The sequence below is a fragment of the Chrysoperla carnea genome, chromosome 1 (assembly GCF_905475395.1).
Source record: "Chrysoperla carnea chromosome 1, inChrCarn1.1, whole genome shotgun sequence".
In the NCBI taxonomy this organism is placed as follows: Eukaryota; Metazoa; Arthropoda; class Insecta; order Neuroptera; family Chrysopidae; genus Chrysoperla; species Chrysoperla carnea.
This window is the reverse complement of record NC_058337.1, coordinates 114,795,407-114,821,380: the sequence shown is the minus strand read 5'-3', so window position 1 is coordinate 114,821,380 and position 25,974 is coordinate 114,795,407. Positions and strand designations below refer to the sequence as shown.

At 28.1% G+C, this 25,974-nt stretch overlaps 1 protein-coding gene across 2 annotated transcripts in view; it reads left to right on the top strand.

Moving 5' to 3' along the window:
• The first annotated feature begins 2,619 nt into the window (after positions 1-2,619).
• LOC123301630 overlaps positions 2,620-25,974 on the top strand; it is a 46,169-nt gene continuing 22,814 nt past the window's right edge. The window contains exons 1-2 of one of the 2 annotated variants that reach the window (XM_044884467.1): positions 2,620-2,637; positions 8,251-8,400. In XM_044884467.1, coding sequence (XP_044740402.1) covers positions 8,251-8,400 — 150 coding nt within the window. In that variant the 5' untranslated portion in view covers positions 2,620-2,637. Of the gene's footprint in view, positions 2,638-8,229; positions 8,401-25,974 lie in introns of those variants that run through there. The other variant, XM_044884474.1, reaches the window with a different exon arrangement.

Genomic DNA, 25,974 nt, shown 5'->3' with positions numbered 1-25,974 from the left:
TGGCCTTTCATAGTGTTCTTACCATAACACTGAAGAAAATTTGTGCCTACATAGAAAGTAAACCGCCGTGTACAGTTTAAATTCGAACGAGTTAAAACCTCCGATAAATTTTTCGGGAACGGAAACCTAAAATCGCACCTGAAAAATAGCTAAGAGCACTCCCCATTAAATTACCTTTTAAACGAAACAAAAAAACTCAAAATCTATTTTTCTGCTTAAGCGCTACGATGCCGTAGCCCTTAAAGTCTGCCAAAAACGGTTGTGAAGTTTTTACTTGCCAGGTAAATCTATATATTTTATCGTCATAGCTTTCAAACAGGTTGGCTATTTTTAATGCAATTTCTTAAAGATTGGTCAAATTTAAATTGCAAAGATTGTTAAAAAATTTTCCGATCAATATCCGATTAGATTGGAGATCATGAGATTCTGTCATGGGACTCTAATAATCGTAAAAAAGGTGAAAGCGCAAGGAAAAGTTTAATATACAAATTTGTATATTATTTTAATTTTTAAATGTGCTGCTTATTTGCACTTCCACCATAAAAATCGAACAATTTTTATCGTTTTTCTGTTTTACGTCTCAGTTTATTTAAATTTTGCAAGGCTTTTTATTTTCAACGTAAAAATTTTCTTTTCTCTTTGAAAAAAACTAATAACGTTTAAATTGAGGCCTTAAAACAATTCAACGTCAAATATATATGTCCTACTTATATCATTTTTCGAAAATACTTTTCTTTATGGCTAAATCTTTTCCATGCGCCTCTGGATATCAAACCTCCAATCTAATTAACCTATCACCAACGAACAAGAGCATATAGTCTTCCACATAAAATTTTTTTTTTTAAAGAAAACTAGAATTCTTGTTATTTTCTAAAAGTAATTGTAACCACAAATTCAAAGAAACTTGTTGAATCCGCACGGCTACCTGCTACCAATAATATTGTGGGTGAAGCCCTAAATATATAATAATCATATATCTTACTTAATAAGCAGCTCGCATACCTGTTAGTATATCGCTATGGTCCAACACATAACAACACAACATTGGTGGCGTGGTCCTTCAATTAAGACACAAAAACCACATGAGATTTAAAAGAATATAAACAAGCCATAGATGGATATGACCTTTTGGGGCTCAAACCACAACTTTAAATAAGTTGTATTCATTTAATATATTAACCTGATGACAGAACCTCAGTTTTTCGCTTTCACCTCAAAGCAAACTTAAAACTATATCATCATCTATTGAATGGGGAAAAATTTCAAGTTTCTGAAACCCTCACGATTTTGACGACCCTGGAAAACAATACACATAAAGGCTATAAAAAGCAAAATTGTTGACATAAATAGGCCTGATTTGCTAAGGAAAAATAGTAATAAACAAGGGAAAGCTAACAATTGACTGAGCTAGTTGTTGAAATACCCTGTATAGAAAGTGTTGATTATCAGTGCTTGCAATATTTTCTTATAAATTAGAAGAGGTTAAAAACCAACACAATTTGGTTGGTTTTCAAAAATTTCGAAAGTATTTTCTAAGTTTTTTTTTCATTTTTCGAGAATGTTTCGCAAGGTCAGTATTTGAAGCTACCTGCCAATTTTGAAATCCCTATGATTTATAGTTTTGGAGAAAATGAACACCAAAGTATTATCCTAATTTGCGCACCCACGGGTAAACAGTGACGTTTACGAAAAAATGCTCAAATAAAAGTTGTTTATTTTTTTTATAAAGAACATCTTTTATATTTAAACTTTTGTTGTATCTCTAACGGCTTACAAGATGAATCCTTCGGATCCAAGAATCTATTCACCTATGTTGCTCATTTACGAACTTGGCTCTACTTTTTACTTTTGACTTAAATGCGCTCACTTTTTACATTTAGTTTGATCTCTGTTTGTTTTTGAGTTACCGTGATCATACGCAGACAGACAGATGAACAACCGGAAATGACATGGATTGGTCTTACGAACCCCAGACACAATTAAAAAATGTTGCTCATTTGCATGCTTTAAGAATTTCAGCATAATATTTCGTTTTCTCTCTTTTAGTTTTTGAGTTTTTGGGTTTTTTTTCGCTTGTTCCAAATTTGGAACAGGTCCTCGAATAACTGAATTTTTCGAAATAGTGGGTATAAAATTGTAGATTTATCTTTTGCAATATCAAAACTTTTTTTTATTTTCGAATCTGAAACAACAACTTTTTGTCAGGAAGTTAAAAATTAAAAAAAAAAAAAATACAACTACTTCACGCAACATTCTTGTGGTCTTATGTTGTTGGGTCTTAGCCACACAAGGATCTATTCTATATCAGTGAAGGCATTCAGTGTTATAGTGTCCCAGTGTATAGTTCGTCTGCGTTATTTTTAATGAAGAAAGTGACTTAAGTGTTAATGACTTTATAAAATAAAAAAATTATTTTAAATGTCTTAATTAAAACATCTTTTTATATTTCTTTTAAAAATTGCATAATTTAAAAATGAATTAATTTTTTAAGATGAAATACTTTCTTTTAAATACTTTGCGTTTCTTATGAAAGTAAAATCATTTATTTCTAAGTTTTAAAGTGAAATTTGTTTCTAAGAAATTTTCTTTTATGTGGTATGTTGTGAATCATTTGTTTTTTAATAAAACGGATCCTAGGTGAGTTTAATTTCTTCTTAGAAAGTTTAAATTGTATTAGGCTTAATTCTTGGGGAAAGTTTTATGAAGTTAATAAGATTTTCGCTTGCGGTACATTTTTTAAAAGTGAAAATAAGCTACAAAAAATGTTCTTCGATCGCGCACGTGTTTTAAAGTAAATTTTTAAACATTTTTAAAAAAATACATCATTGATCTACCCTCGAGTGGTAAAAATACAAACCCAAATTTTAATATTTTAGCGGCTCCTTAAAGCATGCTCCCTTAACTGTAATTCAATCATAAATAGTTAATTTTTTTCTTACACGATTGCCTTAAGATACTTATTTGAAATTTGCTGTCTGCAAATTTTTTCAAAATATTTTTAAATTATTTCTTCAAATTTGTGGTTTTTGAAATAACAGTTTGTTTCATACAAAGTAATTGAATTGACTCACGACCACCATATAATTTTGGCCCACCACAATTATGATTTTTAACAATTAGCAACTATTTGAAAATTTAGGTTTTTTTCATATAATTTTATCCGAAATAAGAAATTATTAATAAGTAAATATCTTAAACATAAAATAAATTCATCATACTTAAGTCAAAATGTTTAATGAATTATTACTTTTACCAGTTTTCTCTAATTTCCCACGCCCTCCACCATAATAGAGGTATTTTGTTGCTTTTTTGATTTTATGCTAAAAATTATGACTTCTTAATTTGTAAATCAGTATAAAATTTGATTCCCTTAGTTTTTATACTTCTTTTCGCTTAGTTCTCGAGATATTCTGAAAACTAAAAATAAAAATTTGACAATTGACTGACATTATCTGAATAATTATGCATTTTATAATTTTTTATCTATGAATCGGGTTGTACTTTATTTTATTTTTTCAATGTTGGGATTTCGTTTTTCCCATGTCAATTGCTCTTTCAAATTTCGACTCATTTGTTCTTTTATTTAATTCCTTTGCTGATTCAAATAGGATTTCCACCTCCCCGGATTTGATCGGGAGACACCAGAAATCGTTTATTCTGACTCCCATAAAAAAATTAGGATATTTTTTTTTCATATCCAGATCAATTTGGCAATTCTAAGCAGCTTCCACTCTTTAAATTGCTCAAGGAATATTTATTGAAATTTTCAATTATGGACATAATTAGATTAATTTTACGATTTATCTCCCAAATTCTCGAAACTTCTATCTGGCAGTCCTCGATCCAAAATTCAAAGTGAATGAATATGACAAGAGTCAAATACTTGCGCTTTCTACTCCTTCCTCGACTTACATGTATACTCCCACTTCTCCAAAAATAATTACCGTAACTTTGACTATGCAATTTTAAACGCCTGTGAACTTCATACAAACGTAACATAAATACTAACGCACAAACAAACCGCAACCCACAATTGTGTGTTCACAAGTTTTACAACAAATGGCATAAAACACAACACAGAACGAACAGCTCATATAAAAAACGCGACAAAAGAGATCGTCTCATATGTCTTTTTTAAAAACAATACTCGCTCGTATGTCTCAACAGTGTACTTGTTGAAAAAAAAAAATGAACAGTTTTATGTCTGAAATGAATTCAGTTCCCATAACATTTTTATTAAAAACAACCCATGGTGAATATAATCCTTACAAACGAGACCAATAAATTTCTGATCAAATCAAATAATTATTGTATTCATTAATACAGTATATAAAAGGAGATATGAGGAGATGGACTTATTTGAACCAGCCTCTCTTTGACGACCTCTCCGACCTAAAGTCCATCGACGTCAAAGTTCTCCTGCTGTTCTTAAACAGCCCCAAATGGTTCATGGAGTGGTGTTGGGGATGGACCAACAATTTTTCGGTATCACAACGGACCCTATGGTCTAAGTTTGTCCCACTCCAGGACAGCCACTCTAACCTAACTTAACCTAGGAACATTAAAATCTAAAAATATATTGTCCTCCTCTCTTCAGGCGGAAAGTGTCAACTGTCATCTCGCTGTACACACCACGGGAGCAAGTACAGAATGTCTCCGACATTGAACATTAGATGTGCGATATTCTTTATTTATGATCCCTAGATGTGTAATATACTATTAAATCTAAGGCCCTAAAGTACACTATCTTGACTTTTTCTTGGCATCTCATTTTATCAATAACAGGAATTTGGACCAATGTTTACCTCTGAAAGAACGACGAAAGTTTTCATATCCTTCTCTTTCTCTTGCTCAATACATTATAAATTTTCAAGATGTCGAATTACAGACACCCTGTTTTATTGAGTACCTGATCAAATAATTTTTGTACTTTTTTAACCCCCGACAAACAAAGACGGATTTTATAAGTTTAACGTATCTGTGTGTCTGATTTTAACTTTTTTTTTTTATTCGAGAAGTGAGTAATTTGATCTTGAGTTGGTCTTGGCTAAGTTCTAGTGTTCCGCACCCGATAACAACTAGAAAAAGGTGAAGATTTTCAAACAGCTCAGCAGATTATCTTGAAGCATAGCTAATATCACATCATCATAGAATTACCTTTCGTTTGGAAGCTATGATATTGCTACAATCGATTATGTCGGGAGTTTTGTTTAAATTTTTAATTTTTGTGTTCTCTCTCTTATTCATTCATCTTATATGAATATGTATTTTTACCAAATTATAGATCTCCAGTCGATCTAGGAGTTTTCTGACCCGAAAATTATTTGTAAATATTATACTTACAGAAAATATAATTAGAAGATAAATTTAGTTTCCATTTTTTCTATAATATTAATGATCAGTGTTGGATTCATCACGTTTGTTTCAATTTTCGTGGTGAAATCAATAATTTTCTATCAGAAAACTTGAAAAAGTACATGACATTATAACAAAAACAGGCCTTGCTTATTATTTATTTACCACTATAATAATTATAACAAGAGGGTGTTTTATTTTTTATGTATTTTTAATAAAATTGTGTAACTGTATATCTTTTCTTATACATTTTGTGGAGATGAGATACATATTTATTCTCAAAAATATATTAATATACTGTGGCTTCCCACAAAATACTTGCTTCTGCGGTGTTGACATTTTAATATTCAATTTTATTTGAGTTTTGTTTTATAGAGCTCTATAATGATTTAATTAATTAAACCGTTGAATTAAAAAAAAAGTACATAAAATTGAAAATATTTTGAAATAAAACCATTTAAAAAATTTGTAACATCGACAAAACCGACAAAAAATTAGCAAGAAATATTCAAAATATTTTTTAAGCTATTTATTAATTATTAACAATTATTTTTTTTGGGTAATTAAAATAAAAGAAAGAGCTAATGGTTTTTATAAAATATTCATAAAGACAGTTATGACTAAACCAGCCCTAAAGAAAAATTTTCATTGAAAAAATTCAAAGAAAAAAATATTTCGAACAAGAGTTAAATTTGTCTCTATCTCGAACCAAAAAAAAGTCTGCTCTGAGCACAGTGCTATTTGTACCCCCCTGCTCTATGTAACATCTACGATGGTATTCGTTGGGTGCGTAATTATGATAGTAACAATTAAACCAACACCAGCGTTTCCAGTGGAAAATTTTTGCGTAAAGGGGGCTGTTATTGGGGCTACTTTTCAATTTTTTACATGTAAATGTCAAATTAAAAGTATGGAAAAATAGCAATTAATTAAAATTGTTACATTAGAAATTGCGCCAATTATATTTTTTACATGCAAATTAACATATTACTTATTTAAATTTGTTAGAAAATAGTATTAAATATTCAATGTTAGACATACATTCAATCCATAAACTTATATGACCATCCATACAATTATATTAATAAAGTAGTGTGTCGTTATTATGGTAACTAAAATCATGCAGGGGTCGTGTTAGAAACTATCTCTATTTTTAGTATTGATAACTGGGAGTCGCAACTCGCCAACTGGCGATAATTATTCGCACTAATTAAAATTAGAAGAAGACCCGAATTCAGCAGTTTTAATTTCAACTACAAGATGGCCATACTTGTACTTACCATTTTTAAAGGGCAATAAAAATATTCAAATTCAAATCAGGTAAATCCCGCCCACTGGCGATAAAAATTTGTACTATTAAACAGGAAGTGGATCGCTTTTTCAGTAGTTCCAATTTAAACCACTTGATTACTTACCATTTATCAATTGCAGGCTATATTCTGTCATATTAAAGTTTAAAACACTTCAGCCCATAGCTAAAACAGATTCAAATGTATTAATATATTATAGTATTATTTAAATCTAGAATTTAAAACATAAAAAAAAAATCAGGTTAATTTTGATTATTATTTAGAATTAAGATTTTAAAAGTCTCACACAATCATCTTCTTCTTTCTAAACATAAAAATTTCTCACTTTTTTTTGTACCTTCTTACATTTTTATAAATAATAAGAATATTATCTTACGAGAGATACTTTAAGTACATTCCATTATGAAATTGTTTATATTATTTTATGATTATCATGAATGAGGATGCCATCTTTCAATTACAGAAAAAAAAGTACATTTCTATTGTGAGAATTTTTATTTATTCTTATTTCAAATCATAAAATATAATGTATTACATTTCAAAATTCCAAACAAAGTTTTATAGGCCTTACTTGCAAATTTTTCTTGATTGTATCACCTTATAATTTAAAAGAAGCCCTCAAATACTTAAAATTTCCAAATATAATCAGAAAATTGTCGCCTCTGTTAAGAAAAAACCAGAACATTTTTAGAACTTTAATGCGTTAAACATCAAAAGTTCTTCTTCAAAAGAAATAATTTTTTCTGTATAATTTACTAGTCTGAATTTCCGTATATTTACAAATTTACTGGAGAAATCTGTTGTTCATTTTATCATTTTGATTGAGTCCGATTTATCATCCCTTCATATTATAAATGTGAAAGTAAGGTTGTTTGTTTGTTACGCTTTCACGCAAAAACTACCGAATGGATTTGAATGAAACTTTACAATAATATAGCTCATACAACAGAATAACACATGAGCTATAATTTATTAAAAAAAAGTAAATTAGTTTTTGAAATTTCACTGCGCCAAACAAGATTTTAAAGATTTTTGTAAAAATGGTGAACGAGATACAATTTATGGCCATCTGTTCTGACAAACCAAATGGATTATGACAATCTTATCTTTAAAAAAGAAATTGAAAACTATACTTATATTTTACCTGTGTAAGCCAATCCCTATCCCTAATTCTACATTTATGAAAGGGGAATAAGTAAAAACAAGGGAGGTGAAGGCATAACGCGGTGGTCTTTACTTTTGGGCAAAACGAAGTGGGTGGGTGTCAAGCTAGTAGAAAATTTTTTTCCCATAACTTTCTCGAACATCACTTACACCAACGAAAATAGTTTCCACAAAAGCCACAAGATAGTCAAGAAAACCAAACTTCAGCGTGTAATCACAAGGCCAGAGAAGCAATTAATTAGAAATTTTAAACAATTAGAAATCAATTTTATAATTGAAATCTTAAAAATTAGCCGCAATATAAGTTGCTTTACAGATGCGGAGAACAATTATAACTAAGCCACTTTGTATAATTACTCTCTAGTATTAAAATTCTCTAATTTGAAGTAAAACTAATTATATCATTTCTTTTCTTTTCCAGATGATGAAACACGTTCAATTGTCACCATACCGATCACGTGCCGATTCGGTATCATTAAGTTCAACAGCATCATATTCTAGTTTAAGCCCTGAGCCACTTGGTTCACGTTCATCTAGTTATTCATCGTTAAGCGAATCTTCTGCGCCACAGGTAATGAATAATTAAACAAATATGCATGTATTTATTATTATTTTCATTTTTTTTTCTTTTAAATATAGAAAATTTTGTATTACTTTCTCATGAGTTAACGAATTTGTTATGTTTCATTTTTTTAAAACATGCGACAATGAAAATTGTTTAAAAATGAAAATAACTAGGTCTGTTTTTATTCAGTAAATAGTTCAAAATTAAATAAAATATAAATTACAGCAGAATTTCAAAACTTTTCTTCTTGAATTTTACAAAAATTTTAAAGCGGGAAAATAATAGCTAATTTCTCATAAAAATGTCTAAATTTATAAAAATCCAATATCAGACTAAAAATTAAAAAAAAAAAAAAGTTACAGAAATTAGGACTATCAAAAAAAATCTCAAAAATTATCGGTAAAAGAATGATTGTACAAGAAGCTTCTACAACAGTCCATTTTTTCGTAAATTACTAAGACAATATTAGATTTAAGAGATTGCATAATATCACTTAAATCGGATAATTTCAAGTACTTATTTATACTTTTGCTGTGCTAAAATAGCCGGATGAATAAACCTATTACAGGACGTTCTGAAAATCTAATCTCCATCATTTTCAAAAAATTAAGACTAAATAAGCATGAACCCTTAAAGGATATACCAACTTGCTAAATATTGATTCAAACATTGTAGGAGATTGTTTTGAGCTTAGGTCAGGTTTGTAAACCAATACTGGATCTGTCTTGAATTAATTCTGATTACTAACATCGTGCCAAGTATGAATGTTATCAGTCAGGTGTTCGCTAAAACTTGCTAACACTCATCTTTTCCCAAACCTGAATGTCATATCTTGGGTATATCTGTTTTCGACAGAGTTTGCACGTTTGTGATCTTCAAAAAGTATATATCTTTGCCTGATTTGTTAGATTTGTTGATGCTTGGTCGAAACCTGGCAAGCCAAGATTTCGTTTATAATCCTTTTTGGAAAAGATTTGACCAAAAATTGGCAAAACAAGGCTTCTTACATTAGATTTGGTTAAACTAAGGCATTGTTTCATAAAGGAGAATTTTGGACGATATCACTATGTCAGTATCGATGTGAACGCCATACTGATTTGCCCATTGAGGGTATAGTAACATTAGCAACAGTAATGCTGGACGAGTCAATGCAGTATGGGCGTCAGGTCCTTACTTATTGGCGATATCACAATACTTCTGGTGAATAGCCCTATTCAAAACTGTGATACTTATACTAACATCGATACTATAGTATTTGTCTCTATACCATACCAGCATTGTAGTAGAAGCCATACATTTCTTATCGTGTAACCCAATCTCGACTCTATCGCGAAGCTTGGGAAATGTCGCTTCCTTGAATGGTTTAAAGATTTTTCTCGCCTCATATACGAGGCTATTCGTGACATAAAAAATTAACTTCGTAAGAAGGTAAAACAGATTCATAACGCATGTTAAATAAAAAGGATGCGTTTACATTATAATGATAGCTTATAAAATATATATAATATAAATTATAAATATATAATATTTTGCAATTAAAACTTTATCCATCACAATATAATTATATTATATTCGATGCATAAAACATGTTTACTTTTTCAAAAACAAAAAATATGAGTTATATTACAAATTTATATAGAAATATTTCTTTCTTCTAAACATTAGAAACAAGATAGATATAGTTTTTTTTCTTTATGTCAATAGGAAAGATCCCATTAATTTAATGCAGTAGATTCCCACATTATAAACAACCATTTATGTACTATTTTATTTATATGATAGATACGCTTATATTCAATAAAAATGCTCCACATAAAAAAGAAAACTTTTCTTAGTTTCTTGGGTTATCACAAATCAATAATTATCGAATAATTTGATTGATCGTATCGTTTCGGTTTTTGGATTTTAAGTAGAAGTTAGAATCCAAAAATCACGAAATTGCAGTTCACATTTGACTATTAGGCAAATATTTTAAGAAATTATCTTAAATCGTAGAATTTTGGACGATATATCAGAAAGTATGCATTCAATGGTGGAATAAACTCGATTTTTTTATTTTTTGGACCAAAATTATCTTATAAACTGAGTTTTATTAAATTCTGCTATCAAAAATTTTTTTGTGAATTTTTCGATTTTTCAAAGGGGTACAGCTTAAAAAAATTGCAAAAAATCGAGAAAAATTGTTCGTTTCCGATTTGAATAAAATTCAAGTTGTAAGGTAATAATGACCCAAAATAATAAAAAATCGGGTTCATTCAACATTTTGTCGAGTTCGAGTAGTTTTCGAGATAACGTCAAAAATCGATCCTATCGAAAAAACCGATAAAGTTTTTCTCATAAACTACTAGCCCAATCGCCAAATTAATCCGACTTTTGAATTGAAAGAAAATTACAGCAAGGACGGACCTGGAATTAAAATTTTAAAATAAATAAATACAATAATTATTAGGTATATTTTTATTATCTGATAATAATGGAGAAAAGTAATTTTTTTATTCCATTGTCTTTATTTTTATTCATCACATTATTAAATTTTTAACCTTAACAAGGTTACGTGTTAAATAATTATTGCGTTATTGCTGCTCACTGCTCGCATATCTATATAACCGAACAATAATCATAATAAAAATGGATGATTCTTTGGTTTGATTTTAATTGTAAATTCATTCAGCATTGTTTGTTTATTTATTTTATTTTATTTTGAATGAAAAATATAATTTTTAATTAATTAAATAAAAATATTTTTCACATTAGATTCTAAAAATTATTGCAAGTTACAGTTAAAATACTTTATTATTATTTGTAAAAAGTTTGAAAATTATGACGAGAAATTTTTGCAATAAAAATCAATCATATAAAATTTTTCGTGTTCATGCATTTTTAAACTAGACTAATTTAAGTTAAAAACAATTAAACAGATTTTGATGAAATTTTTTTTAAACATATTCGTTATAATTCGAGACGTGTAATAGACTTTATTACACTTTACTTATTATGTGATTAATGTAAGATAAATATTTCAATTTTATCAATAGTTTTCGGTTCTTCCAAATTATCAATAGTTTTCGGGTCTTCCAAATTTTGTGTGTGTTCCTTCCTGTAAGTCTCTTTATTTTACGCCCCAATTCAATTACAAATCTAATGTCATTTTAGATCGGATAAAGTTAATTTTAATTGTTTGCATCACTTTTTTTGAGTTATCGTGGAGCAAAACTTTTACGGCAGATAAACGAACACACACATAATTATTTTAATTTTAAAATATTAGAAGAATGTTATAGACACTTTAAAACGTAAAGATATAAAAATTTTAAGTTCGATTTTTAAGTTAAAGATCCACAACAACAAAATCTACAACGGCAGATACTTCAAACTGAATGCCCTTCTTTTTTTCCTAGCAATGAATAAAGTTTACAAAAATGGGCTAAATCTTCACTAAATTATAAAGAGAAAAGATGATTTTTTGTTTATTTGTTTATAATGGATAAAATCAAAAACTACTAAATCGATTTTAAAAAAACGTTCACCAGTATAAAGCTAGATTATCAGCGAGTAACATAGGCTGTATTTTATTTTTTTTAAGTAGGGTTCCGCTCCAAAAAATGAAAACCTATGAAATTAAGAACAAAAGTAGTGTAAGTCAGGGCAAGGGAAATGATGCCTATAAAACAGTAGTGTTTGTTTTTATACCATGTATATATGAAATATATCAAGGTATACTAAGTTTGATCCCAAGTTTGTAACGTCCGTCCGTCTGCCTGCCTGTCTGTCTGACAACACGATAACTCAAAAACGAAAAAAGATATCAAACTATTTGTAATTTTGTAATGAAATGTGTGCTTTTCATGATAAAAGAAATTCGTCATATATTTGAAAATCACAAGCAAAAAAAAAACATGAAAAAGAAAAATGAAAAGTAATAAAGTCAACATAACATTTTTAATTTATGTCCATATATAAATGCCATGGAATTACGGTTTACTGTAATAAAAAAAACTGCTACAATATGAATTAGGTATAGCACAGAATTCATGATTACAAGATGAAAACGGAAATTTAAAACAACAATGTAGTAAACACAATTAGTAATAATGTCAGGATATTACAATGTCATATTTGACCTCCTAATTATGTTCATACACACACACACACACACACAGAGTTCAGGAAATATTGAAGAACTTATTATATGGACTTTGAAATATAATCGCATGCTCTTCTATAATCATATTTATTTGTATGAGTTCATGGAAAAGAGAGATGTTGTTTAAAGTGGTCTAAAATATTTAATTTCTCTCGATGATCGTTGATTAGTCTCGGTTAAGAAAGAATGATCCAAATTTTTTATCATATTTGATGCTTATGGGATATTTCTTGGGGCTAAAATAGATAGTTTCAAACAGTACTTCTATATTAGCAACTTGAAACTTCAGAGAAAAGACTGGTCACTCGATTTTTGTCGGGCCTACTGAGTGTAGTTCTTAAATTTTCTTCCTCTTTTGCCGTTCAGTAACGTTTCCTACCGTTTTTTAAATCCACGCACCCCACTCTTAGATATATTGTTGTTGATTCTTTTCTTGGTCTCTATATTGAATTACTTTCATATCCCTTTCTTTCTATATGTTCCGGTATCTAAAGAAAGGTTGTTAAACTTATCTAACATAATATCAGTTTGTTTGCTTAGCTACAAGTAAGATTCTAGATGGATGAACAATCAAAATTAGAATTTCCTTAGGACAAACATGGGGATGGGTTTGATACACAAAGAGAGTATGCTAGAAGGGGGAAAGGCCGAAAAACAGATCACAGATGAAAATCTTAGTCACGAACTAAGTTCGATGGATAATGATGAATATTTCCTTCTTAATATATCTGATATATCTATCGCGTATTATATATAATCTATCGTAATGCTATCTTTGATACAATCCACCTTTAACATTTTCTAAACTCTCCATACATACACTATATTCGCATGTTAGATGTGAATTTTTCAAAACTGCCATCATTAAAATGTCGTAGTAGGTACTTACTATTATAGAAGTTCTTTAAAAAGTTTTTTTGTAGATAGGAATTATTATAATTATTAACGGTATTAAGATACTAATTATTTTTTACTATAACTATAATGCTTAAATTTTATTTTGTGTGTGTGTGATAATTATCAATGAGAAACGAATTCTATTTTAATTAGAAGTCATTTTTCTTTTATTATGATTATTACTTTTACAAAAATTTTTACCTACAAGTTACATTTTGCCATTGTATATAGTGAAGGAAGTCTTTAATTTTTGCTTTGAAGTCATTAAATGCCAATTATTTAGTTTTTTTTTTTAAGACAAAAGTTTAGTTTGTTTTTAAAATCAATTAACATCAAATTAAGATTATTTAACAACAAAAATTTTAATAAATGAGTTAAAAATGAAGAAAATCATATAATTTAAGTAAATTTTTAATAATTTTGTCACTTGTACTTTCCATAATCACAAGTAAAAACTGTGACTTATCAATTAAAAATAGTATATTAATTACACGTTAAATTTGTCATACCAAATAATTACAATTAAATTGCACTTATAAACAATAAATTCCACAAATATTTGTAATAAAATAAAATGGAAATTCCCTTTCGCCAATCAATTGAAAAACCTCAACTTTTATACAAAAAACCATCAATTTACGTAAAATGCATTTATTTACATTTTTTTTACAATAATAATTAAACGTAGAGACACAAGGTAAAAATTAATTATGTTTTGTTAGATTAAGGTCAACAGATATAATTTTTAAAATATAATTCTTTTGATAATATTTTAAACATTTTCAAAAGAATTATTTTTAAAAAAGGTTTTGACAGTTTTATTCCCATATTTAAAAACAAATCTAATTGTGTATTTTTTTTACCTCTATTCTATGTTTGTTTTTAGAAATATATGGGTTGTTTTAATTATGGTAATTAGATTTTAAAGTTAGATATATGCAAAAATTATTTTATTGTTAATGTTTGGGTTATAATTCAAGGTAAAATATTTTTAAACTCATTTAAAGAAATATAATTAGTTAATCAATTAGGGATAAATTGATTCTTGAAATTCGAAACCTTTCGTAAATTTAAAATTTTAAATCTAGTCCAATTTTTTAAGTGTAAGTATTCTTCGCAAATATGCTGTCTTTTGGAGAAACGGATTCTGGTCACAGGCGACTCGTGGAAGACTATTACCAAAGAAGACTCATGTGACTTAAGATGTGTACTACCGATTTAATTATAAATAAACTATTTGTTAATATTAAATCGATCGATACTAAAAATATCTGCAAAAATCATTTTATTTTTGTAAAACGAATTTATAAATATTTAGATCATTAAATATATAAAATAAATGTGAATTTCTAAAATATGATTCAATAAACAGATTTAGAATGATTCGAACTAAACCAGATGTGTGCCTGTAAATTATTTCTCAATGATTCAAATATGTTGATTGCAAAATATTTTTTTATAATTATTATACTTGTAAAATTAGATTGGTTAGAAGAGAAAAATATAGGTTATCTAAATATTTACTTTAAAGTCTCTTCACATGAGCATCAATTATATTCTGTCTAACGCTAATTGATGATTTTAAAGCAGCAATTAAATATTCTATATATATATTCTAGTTACCATTCATTTTAAAGAAACTTTTATAAATATTTAGAAAGTCAATTCATACTTTCTCATTCACATTTCTTCGAAAAAAAAAAAGTATGGTTTTTTTGTTGTTGCAAAAATCAGACCTTGAAGCCGTTTGTACAGTCGATAAAAGATACAAAACTGAGTTTAACAAAATTCTATGTATACCAATACCAATTCTCGGCCTCTTTCGAATCGATTTGAAATTTAAAAAAATACCCATTCAAGATTTATCAAGCACTTGTTTTCGTAACCACTCATAAAACCCATATATTACGTTTCGATTTTTATGACTATACAGGATGTGTTTTTAAAGTTTGCTTGAAACTCGATAAAAATGCTTAAAGCAAAAAATGTTGGGAGTGTAGGCACACATCTAATGCAGGCATTAAAATTGACCAAGATTTTCAAGCTCATGAAAAGCTCCCTCGACCCCATAACTGATCATCGATAGATGAACACTTTATATTCGAAAAATGTTCATATTTTGTTCGAAACATTCCGCAAACCGTACAGTTTAGGCAAAAACGGACTGAAAACTCTTACCCAAAATGTTATTTCGTATGAAAATTGTTATTTCGTATAGTTTCTGCAAAATCTGGGCACTCTTCGAAAATAAATTTTCAATAGATCCAACAAAAGTGGTTTTTTTTTCTAGAAGACTATACTTTTGTTCAAATTGAATGAATTATAACATACGTATAATAAGCTAGATTTTTGTCATCAATTACTGTCTAAACTATTCGGTTTACAAAAAAATATTTCTAATTTAAAGCGTTCATCATGTTTGTCAGTTATGAATGAGAGTTTGGTTTTAATTGACCCTGAAAACTTAGATCGAAAACGATGTCGGTACAAGATGTGTGCCTTGACATTTTTCATTTCAAGCATTTTACTCGATTTTTATTTATAAAGTTTCAAGCATAATTCAACTTAAAAAAGTCACCCTGTATAGTACAAAATTACGTAATAACGAACCATTCTCTCATAAAATGCAACGTAGTAGTTATCAATTCTGAAGAAAAAAACGGGAGACCTTCATAAAAACAATTTATCAAATAAATAAAATGAATAAATAGAATCCAGACTTGCAGTATAATGTCATCTTTTAACGAAGTATGATTTAATATAAGTATATAGAAGTACTCTTTTTTTTAAATAGGTTTTAATTTACAATTAATTTAAATAATTGGAGAGATGGATATTTAAGTGTCGGCGCCAATTATACATACAGATAAAAATACATTTAGTCCTCTTTTTTAAACTGCATAATACAATATTTATTTTGTATTAAATAATAAATATAATATTACTAACTAAAGTTATTTAACTTGTCAGTTAAATATTATGTTAACAATTATTCAAACAGACCAATCAACATATCCTACACACACAAAAAAAAAACATATAAGTATTATAATTATTATTTAATGTTGGTGTCTAACGATTAAGATAAAAATGAAATGTTATCGAAAATATTTATGGAGTGGAACAAAACAAAAAAAAAACCTTCCATTAGCAAAATTGTATATTGTACCTTCTAGGATTATTTTTATTTCAAATAAGTTTAAAAACTTGTAGTCCGGTATTCGTTTATTAGAATAGAATGTCAATAAAATTAAGGTAGTTTGCCAAATCACTTAAACTTAACCCCACATAATTATTTAAAGCTATGCAAAAATAAATGGGGTTTTATGTGTCCTTGTTCTATAACTCCGGAAATCGAGGATTTATAAGCTTAAAGAGTCTGTACATTTAATTGATAAACTTTTTAAATAGAGTATAAAATTAAAGTACCTATTGATTTCTCTCTACGTTCCGGAACAAACACTGAACCCATTACTCTCCTAAATAATACTGGAGTATTTTGCATAAGGAAATCATAAACATCCAAACTCGAAATTTTGATAAAAAAAACTAAGTAACACAGAGTAAAACAAACAAAATTGGATTAAAATTGTAATTATTATTAAAATATTCGCTTAAAATGTATCAAAAAGTACCATATTATCAATTTTGATAAACTAAGTATGTAATCCTATTAAATTTGGGTCATACTTTTCAAATTTGTGATCACCTAGCTCTAATAGGATTCAAGAATTTGGAGTCCTGGTCCCATAATTAAGCATACAAGTGATAGCTAGCGAAAAACTGACATCGCAGCTGAAAAGAATGAGCCAAAATTAGTGGATTTCAAAACATATTCCAATAAGATCGGATCAAATTTGCCTGTGTAATCAAAAAAATCAAATTTTTTAACTTTATGACGTCATCAGAATCCAAAAAATTTAATTTTGCTCTATCACATCCAAATTTTATCCAATTTTGATAAAACAAGTATGTAATCTTACTAAATTTGGGTCATACTTTTCAAATTAGTGATCAAACTAGCTTTAATAGGTTTGAAGAATTTGGAGTCCTGGTACCGTAATTTAGCATATAAGTGATAGCTAGCGAAAAACTGACATCGCAGCTGAAAAGAATGAGTCAAAATTAGTGGATTTCAAAACATATTCCAATAGGATCGGATCAAATTTGCCTGTGTTATCAAAAAAATCGAATTTTTTAACTTTATGACGTCATCAGAATCCAAAAAATTTAATTTTGCTCTATCACATCCAAATTTTATCCAATTTTGATAAAACAAGTATGTAATCCTACTAAATTTGGGTCATACTTTTCAAATTAGTGATCAAAATTAACGTAGCTTTAATAGATTTGAAGAATTAGGAGTCCTGGTCTCGTAATTAAGCATATAAGTGATAGCTAGCGAAAAACTGACATCGAAGCTGAATAGAATGAGCAAATATTTGTAGATTTCAAAAAAAAAATCCAATAGGATCGGATCAAATGTTCCTGTGTTATCAAAAAAATCGAATTTTTTAACTTTATGACGTCATCAGAATCCAAAAAATTTAATTTTGCTGTATCACATCCAAATTTTATTCAATTTTGATAAAACAAGTTTGTAATTCTACTGAATTTGGGTCATACTTTTCAAATTTGTGATCAAAATTAACCTAGCTCTAATAGGTTTCAAGAATGTGGAGTTCTGGTCCCGGAATTAAGCTCATAAGTGATAGTTTTAAAATACCCTAACACCTTAAAAATACCTTTTTGAAATACTTCAAATTTTACATTCAATTTGATTTCGTGTGGATTTTGTTTTTGAATATATTTCTTTCATGGAATTGTATACCGTAAGCAATTTGTTCCACACCTGAAAACAATAAGAAGAAAGAAGCGAATTTATTGAGAATATTTAATCGATTAAAATATTTAAGAGGGTATTGGACTGATATGACATACGATTTAAGTTCGATTTAAAACGAAAAAATTCCATTTTAACCTACAACTTCCTGTAAACAAGGAATACACGGAAACTATACATTTATCAAAAGACTTCTTTCTGTGTGATACGAGTTTTTTTTCATCATTCAATAATAATTAACATTCCTCATACAAGGATATTTTTACTATTGCTACTACTTACTCAGTATTATTTTACTACGGAAATCGAACAATGAAACGATTGAACGATGAACGATGAACCTGTTTTAAATACCTACTCTTCTTCGTTAGTTTAATATAAAAACAATATGCACATAAAAAACATTTATTTTCTCATGAATTAACAATATTTTTATGTGTATGTACGTACACACACAATCATAAACCGCAAAGCATTTAATATATTATATAACAGGAATTTTAATTTAATCGGGATGCACATTAATACATTGTCATGTTTAGTTCATGAATGTGGTAGATATACTGAGAAACATTCAAAATGAAATAAGATTATTTGATTAATAAAAACATTTTGAAGAAATCAAGTTTATAACCAATTAATTAAGATGATTTTACAATCCAAGATGATTAATTTTCTCGCTTCTCCATTGAACCAGGTGGAAAAAGTAGCTATGACAAGCATGAGTGAAAATTTCCAAGGTTTCTTTGGGGCAAACGTATCCAAATTTCGTTTTTCAATTTTTCACAGCTACAATTTTGTCATCTCTCCCATGACTACAGAATGAATTTTGTGATGATACCTAACGTCGAAAACCGAAAACACAAAAGTTGGAAATTGCAAAAATTACTTAAATAACAATCTAATTTTCTAAAAAACATGACAGCTTTCTGTGTTGAAGGAGTATTTTAAAAATGTTCCGTCAATGAAAAGCTTGGAAGTAGATATCTAGAAATCCACTAAAAATATATGATTTTATCCTAGAATGTCCAAGAAGGACTGACAGGACCTGAAAAATTGAAAGCGAATTTTTCAATATGGAATTCACATATCTTAGTTATTGACAGCGAGCATAGCAAGTGTAGGGGATAGCTAAATCAACCGCAGCGCTGGCATCTTATAAAATTTGCATTAAACCATAGATTTTAATTAAAATATAACTAATTTTCAATTGTTTTCGCGTAAATGGTATAGTTTAAAACTGTCTAAATCAAATTAATGAAAAATAACAATTAATTAAGCTTATTGCATTAGAAATTGTGAAAATAAGAAACGAAATTAATATGTATAAATAAATCATATTTTTTTAATGCAAATTAACATAGTATTAAATTTTCAATGTAAACTATATATTCAAACTATAGACTTATTTATATCCATCCATTTAATTATGGAAACCATGGAAACACCGGAAATATCATGTGCGGTGTGAATACATTCCCTCATTTTATTCAACACTAAAATAATTTGACGATCTCTCCAAGCCCGAAGCGGGATAATAAGGTACGCGGATTAATTATGAGAAAAATTTTTCTTTAAATATTTATAGCTAATTAACTTCTGTCAATAACTTCAGTGACACTGCTATTTAATTGACCGATTTTCGGATCGAAATTAGTAATTTTTTAACATTATATATGTTTCACATTCAATACCGCTCAGTATAATTAATATCTACGTCTAATATAATCCAAACTAATCAGTCTGTAGGTAGTAGGTACACGATTCAAAGCATATTTATAAAAATGTAGTTATCGTCGGGGGATATCCTGTGTATATCTGTTAAAGTGTTGTCTTTATACTTTATAGTTATGTAGTTGTGTTATGTTATTAAAATTATAATAATACCAACTTTATATACCCATATGTCAAACAAACATACACAAAATACACGCTATTTATTATAGTGATGATATGTGTAAAATCAAGTTTACTTACAAGTAGATGGATTGATATGTTTATTTAGTTGTTGAAGCGTCTACGTATTAGATCATGAGCCCGTATATCGAAATCTGTTCTTTGTAGATCATAAGAAGAGGACTTGGGGAAAAATGGACTGGAAAAATAGAACGGAAAAAAATTACTGTAATAGTGTTTTGTAATTTTTGAACGCAAGGCTAAAAGCATCAGAACCCAACCAACTCGTACTTACAACAATACTCTTAGTCTATAAAATTTTCAGTTTTTTTTCAAGGCTATTTTTTTCGATTACCGTAAGATGATGATAGATCACGATACCTCATTTTTTTCATCTGCCTTACGAGGCGCTAAAAAATTAATAAATTTGACTAAAATAAACAGGGATTTGCCAATGATTGTGCATGGAACATCGTAAAATTATTATTTCCATTTTACAACAAAAGTTTACTTACTCTACCTGACTTACCTACTGATACAAATCTAAGGATCTATCCTGAGATCAGAAAATAGACATGCAAGATTAAGGGGCAGAAAAATGAAAACTATTTTTCGATACGATATGTATCCAGTTTTATTCTCAAAGTAGAAGCGGGCAAATAAGGCACGTAAATGTGTCACTATATAATCGTATTTTACGGAAATTTAATTGTTAGCCTTATATCTTGAAAGAAAGTCATTAACAATACAATAAAAGAAAAACAAGAAGTTTTGAACTGTAGAAAGGGTTAAAAAATGATTTTAGTTTTTACAATTTCATCTCATTATTAACTCTTTCTCATATTATGGTTCCAATAAATTTCCTTTAATATTTGAGCCACGATTAAAATCTCAAATTCTTACCAACAATTATTGCCTCAAATTATTTTATGCCTATATCGGACTTCAAAAGTCACTATTCTTGATCTTGATGTATAAAATCAAAATTACTTACAGTATATGGCTGAATATTGAATATGTTTATTTAGTTTGTGAAGCGTTTTAATGCACTAAAATTTTATATAAAGTTGATGGAAGAAAAATGCTGAAATAGCATAAATTACTTTTCATAATAATATTAAAAGCTTTATGATGATATATGTTTAAATATAAACATATTTAATCTAATATAATATGATGATATTCCTTTGTCTTTTAAAGTCTTACAAAAATATATAAGGTGTATCATTAATATTGCAAAATCAAAATTAATGCGAAAATTATATATACAAGTTTCGTTAGGTTACGGTATCTCGAAAATTAAAAGTTTCAAGATAGGTATAAATGGTAAAAGCTCGATAGAATTTATTGATTAAAAATTTATTGTTAATTAACAAATAGAAATATTTGAGCAAAGAAACACATTCCATGAGATTTTAGCAAAATGCGAGCAGTTCCTTTCCTTTTGTCTTTATTGGCCGATTTTTGTAACATGTTTTATTGTACTATATAGCTTAAGACAGAAGTAGATAAATCAAAATCAACTTATTAAATAATTCAGTAAAAATTGGTAGTTCTTTGTGTCGTTTATTTTCAGAAAATAATTCATCTTTTTATAATTATATCACTCAATATATTAAAGAGAATTGAAAAAAATACACTCGAACCAGGACTCGAACCCGGACTTCTTGGATTCATTCACTAGACAAGATATTTGTCAATATTTAGTTTACGCCTGTATGTAACATATTATAACAAAATATTGTCGAATAGACCATGATGTAAATATCGTGTGCATGATTAAAAGTAAACAACAACAATAAGTAACACTCAATATATATTTATAATAATAAAATAATACAAGAAACAAATATATTTACATTTAAAAAATAAAATGATCATCGCATCTTGAATTCATCATTACGCTAGCGATATTTTTTAATTTAAACAAAAACAATATTTATAAAAGTTTATTATTTATCACTTGTTTGTATGCATTTATTTATATATATATATATATATATATATATATATATATATATATATATATATATATATATATATAGTGTATACATACACATATTTATGTAATTAATTTGCATAACGAAGCATATTAAATTTGAGATGATGAGTTTTGATTTTATAACATTAAAATGTTCTTGTAGATATATAAACTTGAGTTGTAAAATATGCTTAGTAACAATTGTTCTTACTTAGTAACTTTAAATTTTAAATGAACAAAGTCGGCAATTTGTAAAATAAGAAATTAATTATGATATCAAATTTTATACGAATTCACATGTTTGATACATAACACATTTTGATTTTGTGTGCAATTTATGAATGGATCTAATTACAGTTTTATAAGTATGAAAAAAATCCGGTGTTAATTACTTAAATATATTTCAAAGAATAAAATTCGGCTACGGCAACTAAAAGACGAATGAAAACAGTTAGCTGTCTTTTTGAAATTAGAAATTTTAACTTCATGAGAATATATAATTTTTATATAAAATGCTGGCCACCCACTTTAAACTTTTGTAGATTATTGAGCTGAAAGTCTGGGCCTGGCAGTGTATCACGACTACTGCAGGAGCTGTCACAGTGGTGAGGAGGAGAAGACTATAACTTATCATCTCTGCCACTGCCCAGCTCTTACCATGAGAAGATGGACTTACTTGATCCAGCCTCTCTTTGACGACCAGCTCCAAATGGTTCAAGAAGCAGTGGCCGAGGTTGGACCAACCCTTTTTCGGTATTACAACGGACCCTATGGTCTAAGTATGTCCCATGTGGACTTAAAAGTACCAAACAATAAATTTAACTTGTTGCATTAGAAATTGAGAAAATAAGATACGAAATTCCATTCATAATATTTTTAAATGTAAATTATCATAATTACTTATTTAAATTTATAAGATAATAGTTTTAAATTTTAAATGTAACACATATATACACTTCATATGTGTCGTTAATATGGATAACTCCCTGAGAAGAAACTCATGCATGGAGCGAATAGATAAATCTATAAAAATCAGTCTATAAAAATGAACCCCTATTTTTCCTGGTCACGCTATAACTTGTGAATTAAATACAATAAATGGTGGAAACGCAATTAAATAATGCAATATATTTCCTTACTATGTAGTTATCTGCGCTCCCACCATTATTTATCTAGAATTGTGAACAGGTATTTGAATAGCATTGAGGTGGTATTTATTATTATTCATGTATTATGAATAAGTATTTATTAAAGCTACATGCGAGCGCAGAAAGCTCCACTGCCGAAGGTTTTAGACAGACCAGAGGCCGAATGCTTGCCCAAGACATAGTAGTAAAATTTCATAGTAGTAGGTGTTCTTGGGGTAGTCTTAACGGATTTAGCGGGCGGGAAAAGCTTAGTATAACTATTAATGAATTGCAAGATTAATAGTCATTGATCAATAGTTACAATTAAATAAATTGTAGGTGAAACAAAATTCACGGGGTCATCTAGTTTTTTGATAGTTTTATAATAGAATTATTTTCAAAATGAAGCATTCCTAATTTGGTATACTCCTTTTTGCCTCTAGATAAAAATATTATCGGCCAAAAAGCCATGTAACGATCAAACTTCAAAAATAATCATGAGAATTAGTTGATAAACAGTAATAATAAAAACTTTTTTAGTTAATTTTTTTTATCGTTATTAATTCGTTATTAGGTTTGTTTAAAATTTATTTGTATTAAATAAAAAATATACAATATTGTTATCATTTTTGCACATGACAATAATAAATTTAATAAATAATAAATGTAAGTTCTTTGCCCTTCCGGTTAAATATTAATATGTGTGTGTATATAAATGATGTGAACCACACCTTATAAAAAAAAAATATCAATCAATCAATCAATTATTATAATATATCGTTAAATACAATCAAAATACTAAATATTGAGTTGAATATAAGTGTTGATACTACATAGTTTGAAGGTGTAGTAAAGCGAGTTCGATTTATTTTTTATTTATTTATATACTAAACCAAGTTGTGCCTGCGGCTTCGTTCGCGTGGACTACAAAAGAATCTTGTTGTGATATTAAATTAGTCGTCGTTTCTTGTGATTATTAATTAAATTAAATAATTAATACAAATTTTGATTTATTTTTGAAGTCAAATAGTATGTTACGTTATATTGGCTGTCCACGACGAATATACTTGAGCACAATGTGATACCAAGTATAGGTGTTTTATTACACCTTTTCCGCTGATAGTTTCGGCTCCTCGATTATGAGAGGCTGAGTAGACCTTCTTCATGCATATAATTAAAATAATTTTGTTGTGACGGTGGGAATCGAACCAACTGCTTTAGGAACCTACTCTAAGAACTCAACTCCCAAACTCCCAAGTTTGTAACGCTTAAAAATATTGATGCTACGAACGAATTTGGTATGGGTTTTTATAAGATCCATATCCGGTTGTCCGTCTAAATGTTTGTCCGTCCTTCATCACGAAAACTCAAAAACGAAAAGAGATATCAAGCTGAAATTTTTATAGCGTGCTTAGGACGTAAAATTTGAGGTTGAGATCGTAAATAAGCAGCATAGGTCAACTGGGTCTTCAATGTATTTTGTAATTCAAAAATAACAAAAGAATTGGATTGAAACAAGTCTCCGAAATATTATTAGTTAAAATTAATAATATTTCGTAAAAAAAAAACTTTTAGTTAATTTTTTGCATCTGTTCTAAAGATTTATTTCAATCCAGTTTTGAATCCGGCGTTTATTTGAATCCAGTTTTTTGTACTGTGTTTTGAAAATCGCAAACAAGAACCATTCCATTCCTTTTAAATGGATTAAGGAATTAAACTAATATTTATTACACAATTTAAGTGTGGGTTTTATGTTTATACATGATGCATAAAATAAGAATAAATTTTCAATTTTATTTTTAATGTAATTTTTAATCAAATGTGTAAATTTTATTTTTATAATATATATATATCCTGAATAAAACAGTTTAACCTAATTTTGTTTAAAAAAAATTATCCACGGGGTCACACATTCTTTTGTTAACTGTTTTGTAATAAAATTGATACCTAAATATGCAATTTGCAAACTTAATAAGATAATTTTTATCTTAAAACATAAAAATAACATTAACGAAAGACAATTGTTAGTTATACAATTGTGCTTATAAAATGCATACGCGCTTTATCAATTTTTTTACACGAAATTTACTGTCATAAAATTTGCTACTAACATTCTTTCTGATTACTTTTATTTTGTTCCAGCTACTTTATTTCGTGTTTCTACTAACATAGAAAATTCTTAATTTTAAAATTTTTGTTTACTTTTAATCATGCATACGATATTTATTTACATCATGATCTCTTCGATTACAATTGATGTTTTAATATGATGCATACAGTGTAACTAAATATTGACAAATATCTTGTCGAGTAATCTTAATTAAAGAGAATTGAAAAAAAAAACTTTATCCCTTTTCGAAAACATGACTAAAAATAGTTAGTAAAATCAAAAAAGCAAACCATTTATTATTTTAACTGAATAAAATACTTTTGTAAACTATCTTGAAAAAATTGTTTACTGCCAGTGATGCGCAAGCACCAGCACTCAAATATTCGAAAACCGATACAAAGAAATACTAAATTGTTGCTCTGCTCTGATCTATTAATATTATTATGCAAAGATGGGTCAGGTCCATTTTGGAGATCTATTTTTTAAAAAACTTTCGTATCTTCCAAATTTAATTGATCACATGTTAATTAATACTGTGAGTATTTCCATAAAGCAGGATATTAAACAGTTAACTATGTCAGT